This window comes from Crocodylus porosus, unplaced genomic scaffold (assembly GCF_001723895.1).
Source record: "Crocodylus porosus isolate Cpor-Errol unplaced genomic scaffold, CroPor_comp1, whole genome shotgun sequence".
NCBI classification, from domain to species: domain Eukaryota; kingdom Metazoa; phylum Chordata; order Crocodylia; family Crocodylidae; genus Crocodylus; species Crocodylus porosus.
The window spans coordinates 151,875,839-151,893,679 of NW_017728906.1; the positions used below are offsets into that span (position 1 = coordinate 151,875,839).

The 17,841-nt window shown below is 40.9% G+C and overlaps 1 protein-coding gene across 1 annotated transcript in view; it reads left to right on the forward strand.

Moving 5' to 3' along the window:
- ITM2B (integral membrane protein 2B) overlaps nucleotides 1–16,516 on the forward strand; it is a 31,222-nt gene extending 14,706 nt beyond the window's left edge. Inside the window, exons 2-6 of the mRNA XM_019529937.1 lie at nucleotides 6,794–6,922; nucleotides 7,760–7,966; nucleotides 9,023–9,133; nucleotides 13,520–13,670; nucleotides 15,818–16,516. Of these exons, the coding sequence (XP_019385482.1) occupies nucleotides 6,794–6,922; nucleotides 7,760–7,966; nucleotides 9,023–9,133; nucleotides 13,520–13,670; nucleotides 15,818–15,906 (687 nt within the window). The 3' untranslated portion in view covers nucleotides 15,907–16,516. The remainder of the gene's footprint in view (nucleotides 1–6,793; nucleotides 6,923–7,759; nucleotides 7,967–9,022; nucleotides 9,134–13,519; nucleotides 13,671–15,817) is intronic.
- The last annotated feature ends 1,325 nt before the right edge of the window (nucleotides 16,517–17,841 follow it).

Here is a 17,841-nt window from a genome sequence, read left to right on the forward strand (position 1 = left end):
CAGTTTGGCCAAGAGGTGATCATGGGATACCAGATCAAAAGTTTTTTTTAAGTCAAGATATATGACATCAATCTCTTCTCCCTTGTCCAGGTGATAGGTCACCTGGTCATAGAAGGAAATGAGATTGGTCAAGCATGGCCTCCTTAATAAACTTTTCTAAGATCTTCCCCAGGATAGAAGTCAGGCTGATGGGCCTGTAGTTAGCCGGATCCACTCTCCTCCCTTTGTCTTGCAGGCTCTAGCTAATATTATTTTGATGAACTATTGGTGTCCCTTAAAAGCAAATACTTTTTTGGGGGAGCCTGTTATCTGTTATTGTTTTGTTCCCTTCCTGCTCCACTACTATGAACTACAATTATGCCTTCAAGTTGTTATACAGCCTTTATTCTTACTTGCCATAGAATTATATAAATAAACTGGAAAACCAAGGGCTCTGGGAACACTTTTGAACAGGTTCCAAGCAGAATGCATTATTCTGTGCCCATGGACTTCAGCCCCATGAATAGATATTTTCAGATACAGAATTATGGCCTATTTGTGTTTTATGATTTAACCATCTTATTACTAAACTTTGGACCTACATCACATCTGGGTTTTTTTAAATGCAGATCAAAAGTAATATGGAATTTTTGAAGCAATGTTTTATCAAAATTTTTTAAACTTGAAACGGAGTTAACTTCATTTAGATAGCTACATAGTGATCACAAAATGTGCTCAAATTTTTGTAGCCTGTCATGTTTATCTTGGGCAGACTAACATACCATTAATTGTTTCTGCAATACAGATGAAAGCATCATCATTTGGTGTGTATGTATGTGTATTAATTTGTGTGTGTGTATATATTCAATTAACTGTGTTAGTCTGCCCAAGACCAACATGACAGGCTACAAAAAATTGAGCACATTTTGAAGTGGCAGAGAGGGAGGGAGAGAGGAAGAGAGAGAAGCTAGGTTAAGCAAACCATCATAGAACCAGGTCTAATGTCAAATCTCAAATGGAGGATCATGGGAGAATTAATATACGTACAAAAAAATGTTTGTGGAGCATTCAGGGTGTAGAATTTTAGAGCTTATAATTTAAATAGTGTAAGATTAGAATACTTATTGGAAAGAAGAGGACAAGGACACCACAGTGTGATAACCTCACAGTGGGAAATAAGTTAGACAAAACATGGAACAGGTCTTCAAGGACTCCATTTTTAAGTACTTGGAAGAGAAGGAAGTGATTAGGAACAGTTGACATGGATTCACCAGGGCCATGTCATCCCTGAGCAACCTTATTGCCTTCTATGATGACATAACTGATTCTGTGGATGCAGGAAGAGCAGTGGACATGATATACCTGGAATTTAACAAAAGGAATCAGAACTCCTTCATCAGGGATAGGAGATTGCAAAGATTGTAAAAGTTCTCCTATGAGAAACTATGAGAAATATGCGAACAGTAATATTTCTGCCTGGGAGAACATTTACAATCTTTGCACTCTCCTGTGCCTGATGAAGGGTGCCTGATGTTGGACTTTAGCAAGGCTTTTGATAATCTCGCACAATGTTCTTGCAAGCAAGCTAAAGAAGTAAGGGTTGGATGAATGGACTATTAGATGGATAGAAAAATGACTACCATTGGATTCAATGGTTTGATGTCTAGCTGGCAGCTGATTTGATCAATATCTTCATGAATGACCTGGAAGATGCATTGAAGTGCACCTTCAGCAAGCTTGAAGATGACAACAAGCTGGGGGGGGAAGTAGTAGATACACTGGAGGGTAGGGCTAGGATTTAGGGACCTTGACAAATTGGAGGATTGGATCAAAAGAGATCTCATGAGGTTCAGTAAAGAGAAGTACAAAGTCCTGCACTTAGGACAGAACAGTCCCATGCTGAGGACTGACTGGCTAAACAGCAACTCTACAGAAAAGAACCAGAGGGTTACAGTGGACAAGAAGCTGGATATGAGCCAACAGTGTGCCCTTGTTGCCAAGAAGGCTAATGGCTTACTGGGCTGCATTAGTAGGACTGTTGCCAGCAGATCGAGGGAAGTAATTCTCTCCTCTCTTCAGCACTGGTGAGGCCACATCTGGAGTACTGTGTCCGGTTTCTGGCCCCCCACTACAGAAAAGATGTGGACAAGTTAGAGAGAGTCCAGCAGAGGGTATCAAAAATGGTTAGGGGGCTGGGACACATGACTTATGACTGGCAGGGAGCCTTGTTTTCTCTGATTAAAAAAAATCCAAAATTCATTATTTAAAAACCCCCCAAATCTGTGTGTGTGCACACATGCGCATGTGTATGTGTATATCAGTTGACCACAATGTTTTATTGATGTATTTATAATTTTAAAACAATTTGGAAGCCTACCACTGCCTCAATCATTATAATAAAATAAATTCTAAGTATCTATATGTTTTGGCATTTGATTTTGTTTTGTTTTTTTTAATGGAAAATCAGACCTCCCTCTGCCCCCTTCTCTCACCAGGACACGGGTACAGCTGCACCTGCCTCTTCCACTGCTTTATGGTGCTGAGCAGCCCTGTTATGCCCCTGCCCTGCATCTGCCCAGGGTGTTGCCCCTCTCCCAAGCCACAGGCCCCCTGGGCAGCTAGTGCCCCTCCTGGTTCCAGGGGAAGGGTGGGTGTGTGGGGCCAGGGAGTGCGTGGGGCCTTCTGGAGTTTGGCCCCACCCTGATGGTGCGTGACTGGTCTGGACTTGCCAGAGCTTGGTTCCTGATGGCCTGGACTGGCTCCACATCATCGGGCTGTTTGCCAAGCTTTGACATGCCTGGACCACTCCTGTGCCATCATGGGGTGGGGGAGGCCTGATGGCTCACAGCTTGTTCAGGCTCGCCAGAGGTTGGCTCCTAGTCCCAATGGCACAGGGACAGTCTCCAAGACCCAGTCGCCCCCCTCCGTCTTACCTGCACCTTAAAAACAAAATCAAATGCCTTACCTCTCACCACTCTGCCTGGCTGTATTGCTGGCTAGGTGTGTGTATGCATGCATATACATGTAGCGCCCCCTGCACTGCAGCCCCAGATGTTGTTTCCCCTTTACGTCCCTGTTCCCTTCCTCCCTTTCTATAAATAAAATCAATGAACATTAAATCTGGGGAGGGAGCAAGTTGCCCCTGCACACCCTGATGTGTCATCAGTGTCCAGCAGCAGCAGCTTCTGTGGGGAGCGTAGCGTGGTGTGTACCATGCCTGCTAGTTGCCGCTGCAGCCTCTCTGCTTTTGGGCACCTACACTGCTGCTGCCCCAAGCTCTGAGTTTCCAGTGCCACATTCAAAAGTGAAAGGAACTTGGGAGGCACTGCCAAGTTCCAGGCCAGAGGAGGAGAGTGGGGCCCTGCCTTCAGTTGCCCTCCCCCCAGCCCCAAGTCATTCATTGCAGGCTGGAACTATGATTGCTAGTTAAGTTGTGTGTATGTATAATTTTTGTTATACATAAATTTAAATGCTTTCATTTAAGACCTCACTAAATAACACTTGATGATCCACTTGATTATCCACTTCAGAAAAAGAAAACAGCTCTTTGTTCTTCATTAATTTAGTCTAGAATTTTTACTGTTGCCTGATTTGTGGTTTAGTTCTACTGTGATGTGATAATTACATATACTGTCCTACAAAATGTGCTACGCTATGCTCTAAAATTGGCACAAAGCTGTCAACAGATTGTAAGCAAATTAAGTGCAGCAAGTGAGCCACAACAACATGAAATATTTTAATGCCCCACTAATAGACATGTATTTTCAATAAAAACATTAACTCATATGTAGTGATGGATTGTGAAATATTATTGAATGTTCAGCTTGCATTTATTGGTTGTGAATCAGAAAACCCCCCCAACAACCACATTAGCTTATGAGTACTGACAGTCCATTATTTCAGATTTAGCCTAACATTTCAAACGTAGCCCATCTTAGTGGCAACTTGAAAGTATGCTCCTTCTGTCAGATAATACTTTGGATCTATGGAAAATGAATTTGTTGGCCAAGTTCAATTCCTTATTGATGCAATGATATGTCTACAATGTAAAATCTTCCACAATTTACTTTTTATTTTTAATAATTGAATTGAATAGATGTTTTGGAAATATTTTTTTCAAACTCTAGCTGAGTGAGAGACCTTCTCTTATTACTGTTTTCTCTAATTTTCTCCAGTAAACTATCAGTTCGTTTCAGAATAATTTAAAAAATGAAGATAACCTAAACTTTTCTGGCATAATATTTCCTTCTCTCTGAACATTGAACCCTGAAGTTTGTTTACCATCCATTTGTCTCATGCTTTGTAATATCTCAGGATGTGAAATTGCTTGCTGGTATAGGGCCAATATAAAAAATATTTAAAAACCCCTTGCTTTATATCAGGGCTGTCTAGCTGGTGGTCTGTAGCCCAAAAGGACCCTACTGCTGCCTTTTCCACTGCTGTGGGATGGCAGGTGCAAGCCATTGCCAGTGCCTGTGTGGCAGGATTCCTGGGGACTGCAGGGATGGTTCCCATGAGCCACACACCAGCACCATGTACAATCCTGGGCCACACCCAAGTTGGACAGGCCTGTTTTACATAGTTTTATAATTTAAGGCTATTGAAGAATCCATGGTGAATGTGAACCTGGCCTGAAACTTAATTTAATTACCATGGGTATTAAACTTTGTCTTTCCCTTTCGTTTTATGGATTAAAAATCATGCTGCTAATAAATCCTTAAATTGGGAAGGAGGGGTTAAAAAGGGGGGAGCCTGGTTTGGGGCAATCCCTGGCATGTGTACCACAATTGGCACGGGAAACCTTTATGTATGGCATATCATCAGGGAAGGGATAGGCAGCACAGTGTTAGATGGGGGAGGGGCAACCTTTTCTGCTCCCTCCCCTGTCTTAAATGATGAACCAATAACAACTGAAGGATTTTTTTATGTACATAAATAATCTGTCTGTCTTGTGCTTCACTGTGATAACTTGATCTAAACATTTTTTACCATTTTTTCTTTTTCTGACCCAGTTTCACTTTCAGGGTCTCTGTATAACAGGGCAATGCTGCAGTCCTTATGTTGGCAGGGAAATTTTTTTTAGTTAAAACCTCTGCCTTAGTTGAAATTACTTTTTTCCCGGAAGCTTTTCTGTTGTTTCAAAAGGCTTGATCAAAGCTTATTTTTACAACACTAACATTTCAGGTTAAGAGCATGCCTCTTCTTGGAGCTCTTGGCATACTATATATACTTAGAATAAGAATTAGGGATGCATGGGACTATAATGAATGACAAGCTGTCTTTATTTTGAGTTTTGCAGCTTTCTGCAAATTACTATAAACTGGAGCTTGTTCTCACCAGGTGTCATATATGAATTAATTATTTTCAGACTCTTAACTCTGTTAAAGGTACTGAATCTTTTTTTTGACGACTGTCACCTGAGAGAAGGACACAGGTGATTGCTATGTACTATGACTGTTTGTTTGTTTGTTGCTTTATTTTTGAAGCAATATGGAAAATAGATTGCATTAGAGCTTTAAAAATATTTCATTATTGAATAGTACAGTAGCTTGTGGTAATATTTTTTGTGGTACTTGAACATCTTTTCTGAGATTTTGTGTTTGTATTTGCTGGAAGATGTAGGTATGACTGCCATACTAATGTGAAGTTCATTTTTCCTCTAAGGGCTTCTAGGTGTTTCCATTCACATTTCTCACTTCTTTCTTTCTTCATGCTTGTCGTCATTTCTTGGTGTGATTGGTTGGAATGATATGATGATTTTTTTTTCCACCAGTAGAAATTCTGATGCTTTTTGAGGAGTGTTGTAGTTTGCAAGAGGATAAATCTAAAGGCTGGATCCAGATCCAACAGCTACTTAGACACCTAAACTCCTAATAAAAAGTGATGGCAAAATCCTGCCCTTCACCTGAATTACACAAAAGAGGCAGAAGTGAAGAGTGCTGGTGCTGACATAGCAGATAGAAGAGTCATTTTGTAAATAGTAGTCAGTGTTGTGCTACATATCACAGCATTCAGACAGAATGGAATCTGGTCAGACTTGCTTGTAAATGGGGTGTGCCCCATAGTAGTCAGTTAGCAAACTATTGATTAGGAGAGTTTTAAATTGATGATCTTATATTTATACTGCCATTCCAAGGGAGAAGAGGAAGGCTTTACTGTCACTTGTATAAGCACATTGCACAAGGCTGAATTTTGCCTGAAGATCATTATTTCCTCAGAATCTGAAATAATTTTTAACACTTCTCATTCAGCATTTTCTACCTATTATTGTTTCACACAGGCTGGCCCAAATTGGATAATTTTCTGGGGTCAGTCTGTGAAAAGATCAGGTGTGTGAGAGTAGACGTCTCAGGGAAAATTCAACATCCCTGTCCTCTTTAGTGTGATTTTTCAGCTTGTTTGCTTCTTGACACTAATAATTTGTTGATAGGTCAATCCAAGAAGATGGCAGCTGTTCCTAAATATCAGTGTAGGTGGTGAGGCTGGGGTGGCATGGGTAGAGCACTTGGTTGACAGGCCAGAGGTTGCAAATTTGAAGCCATAGCAGCAGTGCTCACAGCATGGCCATGTCAGTTCCAGCAAATATGCAGATTTTGCTAAATGCCTTGTCACAAGCACAAGGACATGAGAAGGCAGGAAGGAAAGTAGGTGGTGACACTGTGTGCCTTATTAGAACAAGTACAAAATCTTAGAAAAAAAGATAAGGTAATAAATTACTCTTTTATGGTACAGGAAATATTTGCCCTCCACACATGCCCAGTCATGTATGACAGGAGGATAACATGTTGACAGCTTTCATCTGATCTGTTTCTAGGACCCTGATGATGTGGTACCTGTTGGACAGAGGAGAGCTTGGTGTTGGTGTATGTGCTTTGGATTGGCTTTTATGCTTGCTGGAGTTATACTTGGTGGAGCCTATCTGTACAAATATTTTGCATTCCAGGTAAGTTGGATAATACATTTTGAATAATAAAGGTTTTTCATTTTCTGTGAAGCCTGTTTTGCACACAAAAAGAGCGAGCACACACATGCAAGCTGTTAGCTCACTTGATTCTTACATATGGTTCTGTGTGTTTTCAGTTTTGTTTCTTTTGTGTATCTTTTTTGGACATGTGTATAGTTCACGTGCTACAGTTTATGGTTGAAGATAGCTTTAATTTGGAATAGCAAGACATGAATTTGTTCTATAAGCACTTTTAAATGTTTTTAAATCTTGAAATCTCTGTGATCATAATAGCTTTTTGTACGCGTTATGGGTGATCAGCATAAATGTCTTTATTGTGTTTTAGGTCATAATATAAAACATCAAACATATGAAGACCTAAATTATTGAAAATTGCAGTTAGCAGGCTTGAATGCAGGGATGTAGACTTAATTTTACCTACAGATCAGTTCATTAGAAATGCTTGCGTCTCATCTGCAGTTAATTTTAGGTGCAAAGTAGAAACAAGTTAAACAGATGAGTATGTATGTTCTATTGAAATGAATGGCTGAATTAATTCATTCCAGTGAGACATGTTTTTTTTCTCTAAACCTTGTTGAAGATGATACTTTTTAAAATTAATCCAGTTTAGGCCAGTGGAACAGATCAGCAGAGAAATGTTATGCTGTATAGATGGTCTACCAGTCTGTTGCTCAGGAAAGATTTGAGACAAAGTCCAATTTAAGTTAAGATTTAAAGTGTAGTAGCAGAGCTGTCTGGGGAAGTTTGCATAGCACATTCCGAAGTGTTAAACTTTTAGAAGTTTGCCAAAATACTGGTTTTGGTGTTCTTCTTCAGCAAGGTGGCGTGTACTTCTGTGGATTACAATATATTGAAGATGGGTTAACTTTAACCGAGCCTGATCCAGAAGCTCCTGCTGCTCGCTACCATACCATTGAGGAAAACATTCAGATCCTTGAGGAAGAGGATGTTGAATTCATCAGTGTGCCTGTTCCAGAATTTGCTGATAGCGACCCTGCTGATATTGTTCATGATTTCCACCGGGTAAGGAACAATTCCTGGGAATCTTTGAAAGCATTTACTCACATAATTTGGAATCACCTTTTTCATCAGCACTTAATCCATTTGCTTTCTAGTGATATATTCATAAGTTATAGTTTACTGATTAGAAAACAGGAACTTCAGCATGTGATAGTCAGCAAACTGAGAAGTAATTATTAAGCTGGTACAAAGTACACGTTGTATAATCAGGTTACTGTTCTCTTGGTTTGTAAGACACCATTTAAAAAATCACTTCATGTTGTAAAAAGAAAAAACAGTCATTTTCTCACATAAGACGAGAAGGAAACGGGATTTAATCCTCCTTTGTTACATGCATTAAGCCAGAATACAATCCCCTACTAGAGTGGCAAGAGCCTTGTTTTCTCTTGATTCCTCTCATACAGGGGCTAGGTACATTTTCCTCAGTAAAAACAGATGTAGTGATGAAGCCTGGGGCCTTTTCCTTCTAGTGAAAAGGGCTAATGTAACGTCATATGAATTTGCTCCTATTACCATTTTAAGATTATCCAAATAGTATGTTATTTTAAAGCGGTAGATTCTTTGGTTTTGGTGGGTAGCAAGTACCTCCCAAGTGCGTAGTAAAGAATTACATTAGTAATTAGTACAATTAGTAAAGAATAACATTTCAGGTGCATAGTATTTTGGGGGAAAAAAAACATGTGGCATCTGATATTCATTTTCTAATTGCTTTTCATGCAAGTACTGAAAAAAAAATATAGAAAAGAAGAAATTTATACATTAGGATTTTCCCACGCAATTTCAACCTTTCCCCTCCCTCCCCCAAGGAACTAGATTAAAATGCTGTATTTAACACTGCATCTGAGATGTCAGTGTTATAGTAATAGTGTCTGAACTGTCTGGTACCTGTTGGTTTGCACAATACCCAATTCCAAGTAAGCTTTTCAGTGCTGCATGTGTTAGGACACACCTATCTATAAAAAGTCATTTACAAGGAGAGTGAGAAGTGCATATAACTAATTTGGCACAATTTTGCTGATGTTAAAGTTATTTTGATTAGCATGTACATTTTCTCACCAGAGACTCACAGCCTACCTTGACCTCAGCCTGGATAAGTGCTATGTGATTCCTCTGAACACTTCAGTCGTTATGCCACCCAAAAATTTCTTGGAATTACTGATCAACATCAAGGTATGGTTAAATCATAAATGGCTGTGTTTTAAAATAGGCTTGTATCTTTACCCCAAGGGCCACAACTCACAAGTGAGACGGTCTTCAGAATAGTTACCTTATCTTCAAAGAACTTTGAATGTTGTGGAGGAAGAGATGTTACAAACTGTTTTATAAAGTTTAGCAATTGAAATAAATTGAATTAATAAAAGTAACTGGATGCAATACAGTTGAACTCTTGTATGCTGTTTGTCTGTAAGCTTTGTCTATACTTACCTTGCTCCGTTGCCCTAACTTGGGCTGGCAGACAGCTGCCACCTCTAGTAGAATAACTGCATCTACACACCTTTTTGGTATTGGCATCAGTAAAGATTTTCTTGTTCAATACCAATAGCCAGGTTATTCACCAGGCATATTGGCCAACACCGAACCAATAACCAATTTACAGGAATGCAGCTGGGCAGTGTGGAGAGCAGCACCCTACAGGTAAGTCTGGGGAGGGGGAGGAGCATGGGGGGAGGGTTTGGGCAGGGGCAGAGGCAGGGCAGTGAATGGGACCCTGGGGCCAGGGCAGGGAGCGGGATGGAGCTATGGGCAGCTTGTCCAAGGGATCAGCCTCCTAGTGCTTAAAAATGGTGGTGAGGGTGCTTGAACTACAGCAAATCAAATGAGCTTTAGCACAAGCACTGCCACTGCCACTTTTAAGTGCCAGGGTGCTTTTAACCAGAGCGGAGCCAAGCAGCGCAAAGGTGGAGATGGGCTGCCCGCTGTGGGCTCAAGGCTCTTTGCCCTGTTGCCTTTGCCTCAGGAGCCATGCACTGGCTGCACTGCACCTCCTGCCCATCCAGTGGCAATGGCGGCTGTGGCAAGCTGTGCCTTCAGCTGCTGGTTGGGCGTGGGGTGTGGTGTGGCACAGCCAGCACGCAGCTTCTGGGGCAAGGGCAGGATGAAGAGCCCTGAGCCCGCAGCAGGCAGCCTACTTCCATCCTCACCCCACTCGGCTCCGCTCCAGTTAAAAGCATCCCAGCACTTAAAAATGGTGACGGTGGCGCTTGACCTAAAGCTTATCTGATAAGTTTTAGTTCAAGCGCCCCCGCTGCCATTTTTAAGCACTGGGATGCTGATCCCTTGAACAAGCAGCCCGTGGCTCCATCCTGCTGCCCCAGGGTCCCATTCAACCCCAGCCCCTGCCCCATAGGGGCCTTGATCTGCACCCCCACCATAGGGGCCTTGACCTTCCCTCACCATAGGGGCCTTGATCTGCACCCCCAAAACCCTTCCCCTTCCACAGGCTTACCTGTAGGGCGCTGGCTGTCTGACTGCATTCCTGGCTGATGCATGCATGTGGCTGCACGCGTGCATGCAGCATTTGGGGACCTGAGCTGGAAGGCATGTTATATTTATCAGTACACTATTGGCTACACAATCAAAAAAAGATGATAGCTGGTAATGTTAATTTTCCTTTTGTCAGTGCTGGTCTGATATGGCACTGATATATCAGTGCACCTCCAATTTTTTGTGACCCTGTGTGGTTCCTCTGCAGCAGCAGGGACCACCAGAACACAAAGCATACTCAGGAAAAGCTCCAGCTGCTAAGGGGAAGTGTGATATCCTGAGAGGTAGTCTGGGTGAAGCAGCAGGAACTTCCTGGTATTATCAGAACAGCAAAGGCGAGGCGCCAAACTCTTGCAGCCGTAGTAACAAGACTGATTTAACTTTACTATAAATAGTTCTTTAAGTTTCTGTAAATATTAAGTGTTGGTTCCACATTGCAAGCCTTATCAAGATGCAATGTACTGCACGTAGCAGCTCACTCGCCCACAGCCAGCTCAGTGGCTCTTCTGCCAAATGTAACTGCCTATCCAGTTACTGTGAAGGGGTTAAAACAACTACTGCTTGCTGCCCCAGGAGAAGTGTCATCCATTTTAGCACAGGGCTCGTCTAGTGCTTGTATTCCAGCAAAAAAAAAAATCAGCTTTCCTGCTTAAGAAACGTTCCCCAGTTTTGGAGGCCTGATTTTTGGGGGAAAGGGAATGGGTGTGTATGCAAGTAAGCGCAGTATGTTAAGGTCATCTGAAAAGGCCATTCATTCTTTTTGTCCTGTTTTTGAGGTGGTCAAGACTATTCTCTAACAGAAAGCAAATATCATGTAATTACTAGCTTACTATTGAAAAGAAAAGCATAAAAGAAAAGTTTATCATCATACTTTGAACCTGCAGTTGGACTGCAAAAACAATAGGGTTTTTTCCTTAACTTGAAGTTTGTTCAGCAGTTTATTAACAGTAAGAATAGTGATCTGTGACCAGCTTCACTGAGTTCTATGCTAGTACTATTTTCTAGATTTTGAGCAAGAGTTGCTTCCAATTCTAAGCTGTTTCTTTTTGAACTAACTTAAATGTTTGAACTTAACTGTTTAAAATATATATTTTTTCCTGGTTTTGTTTTCTTTACTATCATCATTAAGAATTACACTAAATGGAATCTCTTTCTACGCATTCACATTTTGGAAATGCTGGTTATTATTTCATAGAACAATAGAAAATTAGGGTTGGAAGGAAGCTCAGGTGGTCATCTAGTCCAACCCCTGCTCAAAGCAGGATTGTCCCCAACTAGACCATCCCAGCCAAGGCTTTATCTAAACAGGTCTTAAAAACCTCCAAGGACAGAGATTCTGCCACCTCTCTGGGTAACCTGTTCCAGTGCTTTATTACCCTTCTAGTGAGAGTTTTTCCTTGTATCTTAACCTACACTTCCCTTGCTGCAACTTGAGACCATTGCTCCTTGTTCTGTCATCTGCCACCACTGAGAACAGTCCAGCTCCACCCTCTTTTGAACCCTTGACCATTGCCTTGTATTCTAACTACCTTCAGGTAGTTGAAGGCTGCTATTAAATCCCCCCTCAGTCTTTTCTTCAGTTAGCCCAGTTACCTTAGTCTCTCCTCAGAAGTCATGTGCCCCAGCCCCCAAACCAATTTTTTTGCCCTCTGCTGGACTCTCTCCAATTGGTCTACTTCCTTTCTGTAGGATGCAAGGATCTGAAAGGAAATACCCTAACTTTAAAGATGTGCTTTAACTCTTCATTTCACTGTTGAAGTCACTCAGCTCTATCTGAAGCACATAGGTTCATAGATTGCAAGGCCGGAAGGGACCTCAGAAGATCATCAGGTCCAGCCCCCTCCACCAAGCAGGAAAGACAACTAGGGGTCAGGTGACCCCAGCAAGGTGACTGTCTAGTCTCCTCTTGAAGATTTCCAGGGTAGGCAATTTGCACCACCTCTGGAAGGAGCTAATTTCACAGTCTGGACACCCTGACTGAAGTTTTTCCTAATGTTGAGCCTAAAGGGCAAGATCTTCCAGGAGTTTGTGGCCATTACTCCTGGTTTTCTCCTTGGGTGCCCTGGTGAACAGTTGCTCACCAAGCCCTTGATGTAGTCCTCTAGTGTAGTGATAATCTGCTACCAGGTCCCTTCTCAGCCTTCTTTTTCTCAGGCTGAAGAGTCCCAGACCCCTCAGCCTTCCCTCATACAACTTGTCTTTTAACACTGATTGTACAGGTGGCTCTTCTTTGGAGTCTCTCAAGCTGTCCATGTCCTTGTTAAAGTGTGGTGCCTAGAACTGGACACAGTACTCCAGCTGCTGTCTTGCCAGCGCTGAGTACAATGGAAAAAAAACGCCTCCTTAGTTTTGCTGGAGATGCATCGTTTGATGCATGCCAGAGTATTCTTTCCCCTACTAGCTACTGCATTGCACTGCTGGCTCATTCATACTGTGGTCTATTACCCCCAGGTCCCTTTCATTCGTAGTGCTAGTCAGTTTGGTGCCGCCAAGACTTTAGGTGTGTTGGGGGTTGCTCATCCCGAGGTGGAGCACTGTACATTTCTCTACATTCAGCTTCATCAGGTTCTAATCTGCCGAACTTGCTAGCCTGTCTAGGTTTGCCCTTTAACTATAGCCTATCTTCAAGTGTGACCACACTCCCCCATAACTTGGTGTCATCTGTGAACGTGGCCAGTGAGCTTTTCACCCCACATAATAGGTGCATTTGTACTACAGGGTGTTGTCTTCACATATGCTGCCACCTATTCTGCATACTTTAGCTCCAGAGCTGGAAGCAATATAGCCATGTTAGTGCAGTGCTATGCACAGGCCAGTAAGTTTTACAGAGGAATTCTCAGCTCTTCTATCTGCTCTAAAAAGCAGTAAGCAGTCAAGTTTTCAATGTTTAAAAGAAAATTTGGCTTACAAATATCTATTCAGAAAGTCTACAAACAGGATAGTTTTCCTTTATATGCAACGGCTGTGTTGGAGATTTATATCATTATTGATGTGAATTAGTTTGTATATACTTAATATGAAATCATTCATTCTTATATTTGGTAATGCGTTGTTGTATTCCTGTTAACTTAGGCTGGAACATACCTACCACAGTCGTACCTGATTCACGAACAGATGATTGTTACTGATCGCATTGAGAATGTGGATCAGCTGGGATTCTTTATCTATCGTCTGTGCCGTGGTAAGGAAACCTATAAACTGCAGCGCAAAGAAATTATGAAAGGTTAGTACTCTTGAGCATGGGATCTTGTGTCTTAATGAATATTAATGATGATAATGCTTTTCTCAGTAGTTTTGATATGGTGAAGCAAATACCTTTTATTGTGAAAAGGAGTCTCTTGTCCTATAAAAATGAGAAACTGCTTGAGGCTTGTATATTTAAGGAAGGGGGTTCTCCTATTTGTTTGTTTGTTTTTTGACAAACTTAGCACAGTTTTTTTAAAACAAAAGCAGACTTTCATTTTTGTTTGAGAATTCATATTTCAGCTGAAAAATATTTACACCAACTCGAATTTCTTTACAAGGTATAGTGCAAATAGTAATGTAGTAATCACAGTGCCATTCTCTGACTGCTAGTCACATACACTGACAGTACACTTAACCATGATTCGGTCTTCTGTATGGCCTTGGGGCCAATGCAGAGGGTTGCAGGCTGGGTGAATGCAGTAAATGTTTTGTCACTTAAGTGCATTTTTAAAATGGGGATAATCCTAGTATACTTTATGGGGAAACTAAGATACGGCATTTGTATGTGAAAAGCTCAGATGGAAGAAACTAAAAGTCATTCAAATAACTAATGATTACAGTTTGCATTCAGAATTTGTTTAACTCTTAAGGAAGAATTCAAAGCACATGTGCTGAACTGCTATATTTTCTGGTGTATAATAATGTGCCTGCAAAACGGGTAAATTTGTGCAGAATTTTTCAGTATAAATTTGAATTTTAGGAAAATGGAGGCAGAGAAGTCATTAAATAGGTTAGCTTTGTTGTCTGGCATGACAACCAAATTTCCTAGTATGTCTTGCAGGGGCCCCATGTTACCTGGTACCTTCTTTTTGCCCCCAGTGCATTTAAAAAAGGACTTGTTGTCCTTGATCTGGGAAGCTAGTCCCAGTTCCATCTCCGCCTTGGCCTTCCTGACTGCTCCCCTGCATCCCCGAGCAACTGCAGTATGATGGCGGCCCCTCCCTTCCATTGGGTGTGCGCCTCCCTTTTAGCTAGGAGACATTCCCGGATGCTTTTGGTGAGCCATGGGGGCTTTTGCACTCTCCTGCGCCCTTTGATCCGTGTTGGGATTACTTCCCTTTGGGATTGGAGGATTGTCTCCTTAAGGAGTGACCACTTTTCTTGGACACCTGGCTCCCCTCCCCTCCAGGACCTCGGTGCCTCCCTGACTATTCTCCTTAGCTCATTGAAGTCCGCCCTCCTGAAATCTAGGGCTGCTGCCTTGCTGTAGACCTTTGCCACTTTGCGCTGGATGGTGAATTCCAGCAGGCGATGATCACTGTAGCCCAGGTGGTCGAGCACCCGCAGTCCTCTCACCAGGTCGTCGCCGGTGGCCAGCACCAGGTGCAACAAGACGTTTCCCTTGGTGGGACTGTGCACCTCCTGAGTTAGATGGAGGTCCTGCATTCTGGCTAGGAACCTACATGAGCGGTCAGACCTGGCTGACTGCTCCTCCCAGTAGATGTCTGGAAAGTTCAGGTCACCCATGATGACCACATCTTTTGACCTAACTACCTCCATGAGCTGACTTAAGAATTCCTGGTCTAGCTCTTCCCCTTGGTTGGGTGGTCTGTAGTAAACCCCCACCGTTAAGTCTCTTTCCCCTCTATTGCCTTGTATTCTAACCCAGAGTACTTCAGAGTGTCCTTCCTCTGACTCTTTGCTAATTGACGAGGATGTGTATTCCTCCTTAATGTAGAGCGCCACGCCCTAACCTTTCCTCCCTGTCCTATCCCTCCTGTACAGCCTATATCCCTTGGTATTCACTGCCCAGTCATGCGTTGGGTCCCACCATTTCAGTGAGCCCCACTATGTCTAGGTTGGTGTCATCTAGCAGGAGGGTAAGTTCCTCTTGCTTGTTTCCCATACTATGAGCGTTTGTGTAGAGGCATTTAAAATGATTCCAAACAATTTTTGTAAATGAGAGCCTGTTAATTTGGCTTCTTTTGAGTCCCATAATAATGGAAGGGCACAAGTTATTAGGACTCACTAAAACGTTGGTAAATTTCCTATTTCGCTGAGTGTTTGCTTTCTCTGCAGAAGGGGACAAAAAGAGGTGGTGCTGACCTCATAACTTCAACCACAGTAAATATTCTAATACGTTGTAATACGTATCACTGTATTTCGCTTGTCCCCAAATCACAGGAATTCAGAAGCGTGAAGCCAGCAATTGCCGAAAAATTCGACACTTTGAGAACAGATTTGCTATGGAAACGCTGATCTGTGAACAGTAATGAAGAATATTGCTATTACTGAAGACTTAAGCCAACAGTATGACCCCACCCTTTGTATTGTGTGCAGTGATTATTTTTAAAAATCTTTTTATGTAAGTAGTGGACAGGGCTTTATTGCTGAACACCTTCAACACTCTTCATCTCACGATACATTTTAAAATCAGTGTTTTAGGTTTTTTCCTATTTTCAAGTGTGGTGTCTTTCTTATATTTGAATAGTAATTGTATAAAGTCTTAGTTACTAGTGCATTTCATGTGATGAATCTTGAATACTAGGAGGATAAAGTATGTGAATTATCCACCAGTTTTTAATTAAAATTGAAAAGAATTATGAATATACAAATTGACTGCAAGAGCTACTTCTAACTGTAATATTCCCTGCTATAGTTTGTTATAGCATATAAACATATCTCTAAACTTTCCTAACTAAAAAGTGCAATTTTGGTTTGTCACATTTACCTTTTTTTAGATTTGATTTCTGATTTGATGTTTTAATATGGCAAGTGTTTGCAGTAACAGTCTTTTAGATAATTAAGCAGTAACTTATGTTACTAACTTGTATATAATCTATGTATGTGCAATGGAAAATAAATCTTATAAACCTGTTTGTCTAAAAGTCTTGCAGTATTTTTTTTCATAGTTATTTTTGGGGTGAGGAAAAAAGATAGTGATTATTTTAACAAATTAGCTCATGTTATACAGAAATTTAAGACAGGATTAGATAACTTGTTCTACCAGTAATATTTTTAGAGAAGCCATGAAAGTAAAATACAGTGTATTGTCATATAGAAAAACAACAAGGAACAAGAAGCACATTATTTGGCTACTTGTTTAAAATGAGTATAGTGCTACCCATTATTTTTTTTAAACTTTGATTAATGATTTCAACTTGCCAAATAACATATTTGATATTTAAATGCGTGTCCAATCCTCTAAAATATACATCGAGACAAATATTTATCTTCCATCTACTGTGTTCCCTTAACACAAGTCAGTGTCCACAGTGTTTTGTGTTCTTTCCTTCTCTTCCTTACAGTCTGAGTTGCTTTAAACTTCTGTTGATATTAAGCTTTTGTGCTGCTGTGTCTCTATATAATGTATCCTCTTTTTCCCTAAAACTCTGTATAATACAAATTTCAGTACCTTCTGCTCATCTCTGCTTTTCAATTTTTCATTTATTCCAAATATGTTATTAAGCATTAGCTGAGAATTTGCATTTTCCTTCAGTATTCAAAAAAGTTTCTCAAATTTTCTTGTTCGCAGGTAGATGATTCTTTTTTAAGCAAATTCCATAAATGTCCAATAAATTTCCAAGTAAGTATCTTTTCTTTTTCTTTTCCCTGAAAACACTGACTTGATATGGCAATTTTTCCTTTACTAAAAACTTAACAAACTTTTTTGAACTACTCAGTGATTTTAGGGGTGTCCCTTCTTTTGCAACTATAATTCTTGCAGCTATTAAAAGATGAGTAATTAATTTCTTTATGATTCTTATGTTGCAGAGTTTTGAGGGAGGTTCAGTGGGAACTCTAAGGGGTTATCTGATAGTTGGCATCCTGTTGTTTTCCTCACCATGTATACAACCTTCTTTCAGAGTAGTTTAATTTGGGACATGTCCACCATAGAATCCTCCTGACTTACCGTACTTCCTCCCTTCAAATTTGTGTACCATAATTATGTTTAAGTTTATGTGGGGTGAGATATCATTGATAGAGGATTTTAAAATAATTTTCTTTTATTATCGTGCAGATGGATGTGTGAGGACCATTGTTTCAGATGGTCTCCCATTCTTCATTAATTTCTGATCCAATGTCATTAGCACACTTTGTCATAAACAGTGTTTTTCTTCCTATATGGCTATTTAAAATTGCTTTATATAACACAGATAATAGGCCTGTGGGGTTCATAGTTGTGACCAATATTCCTCAAATTCTTT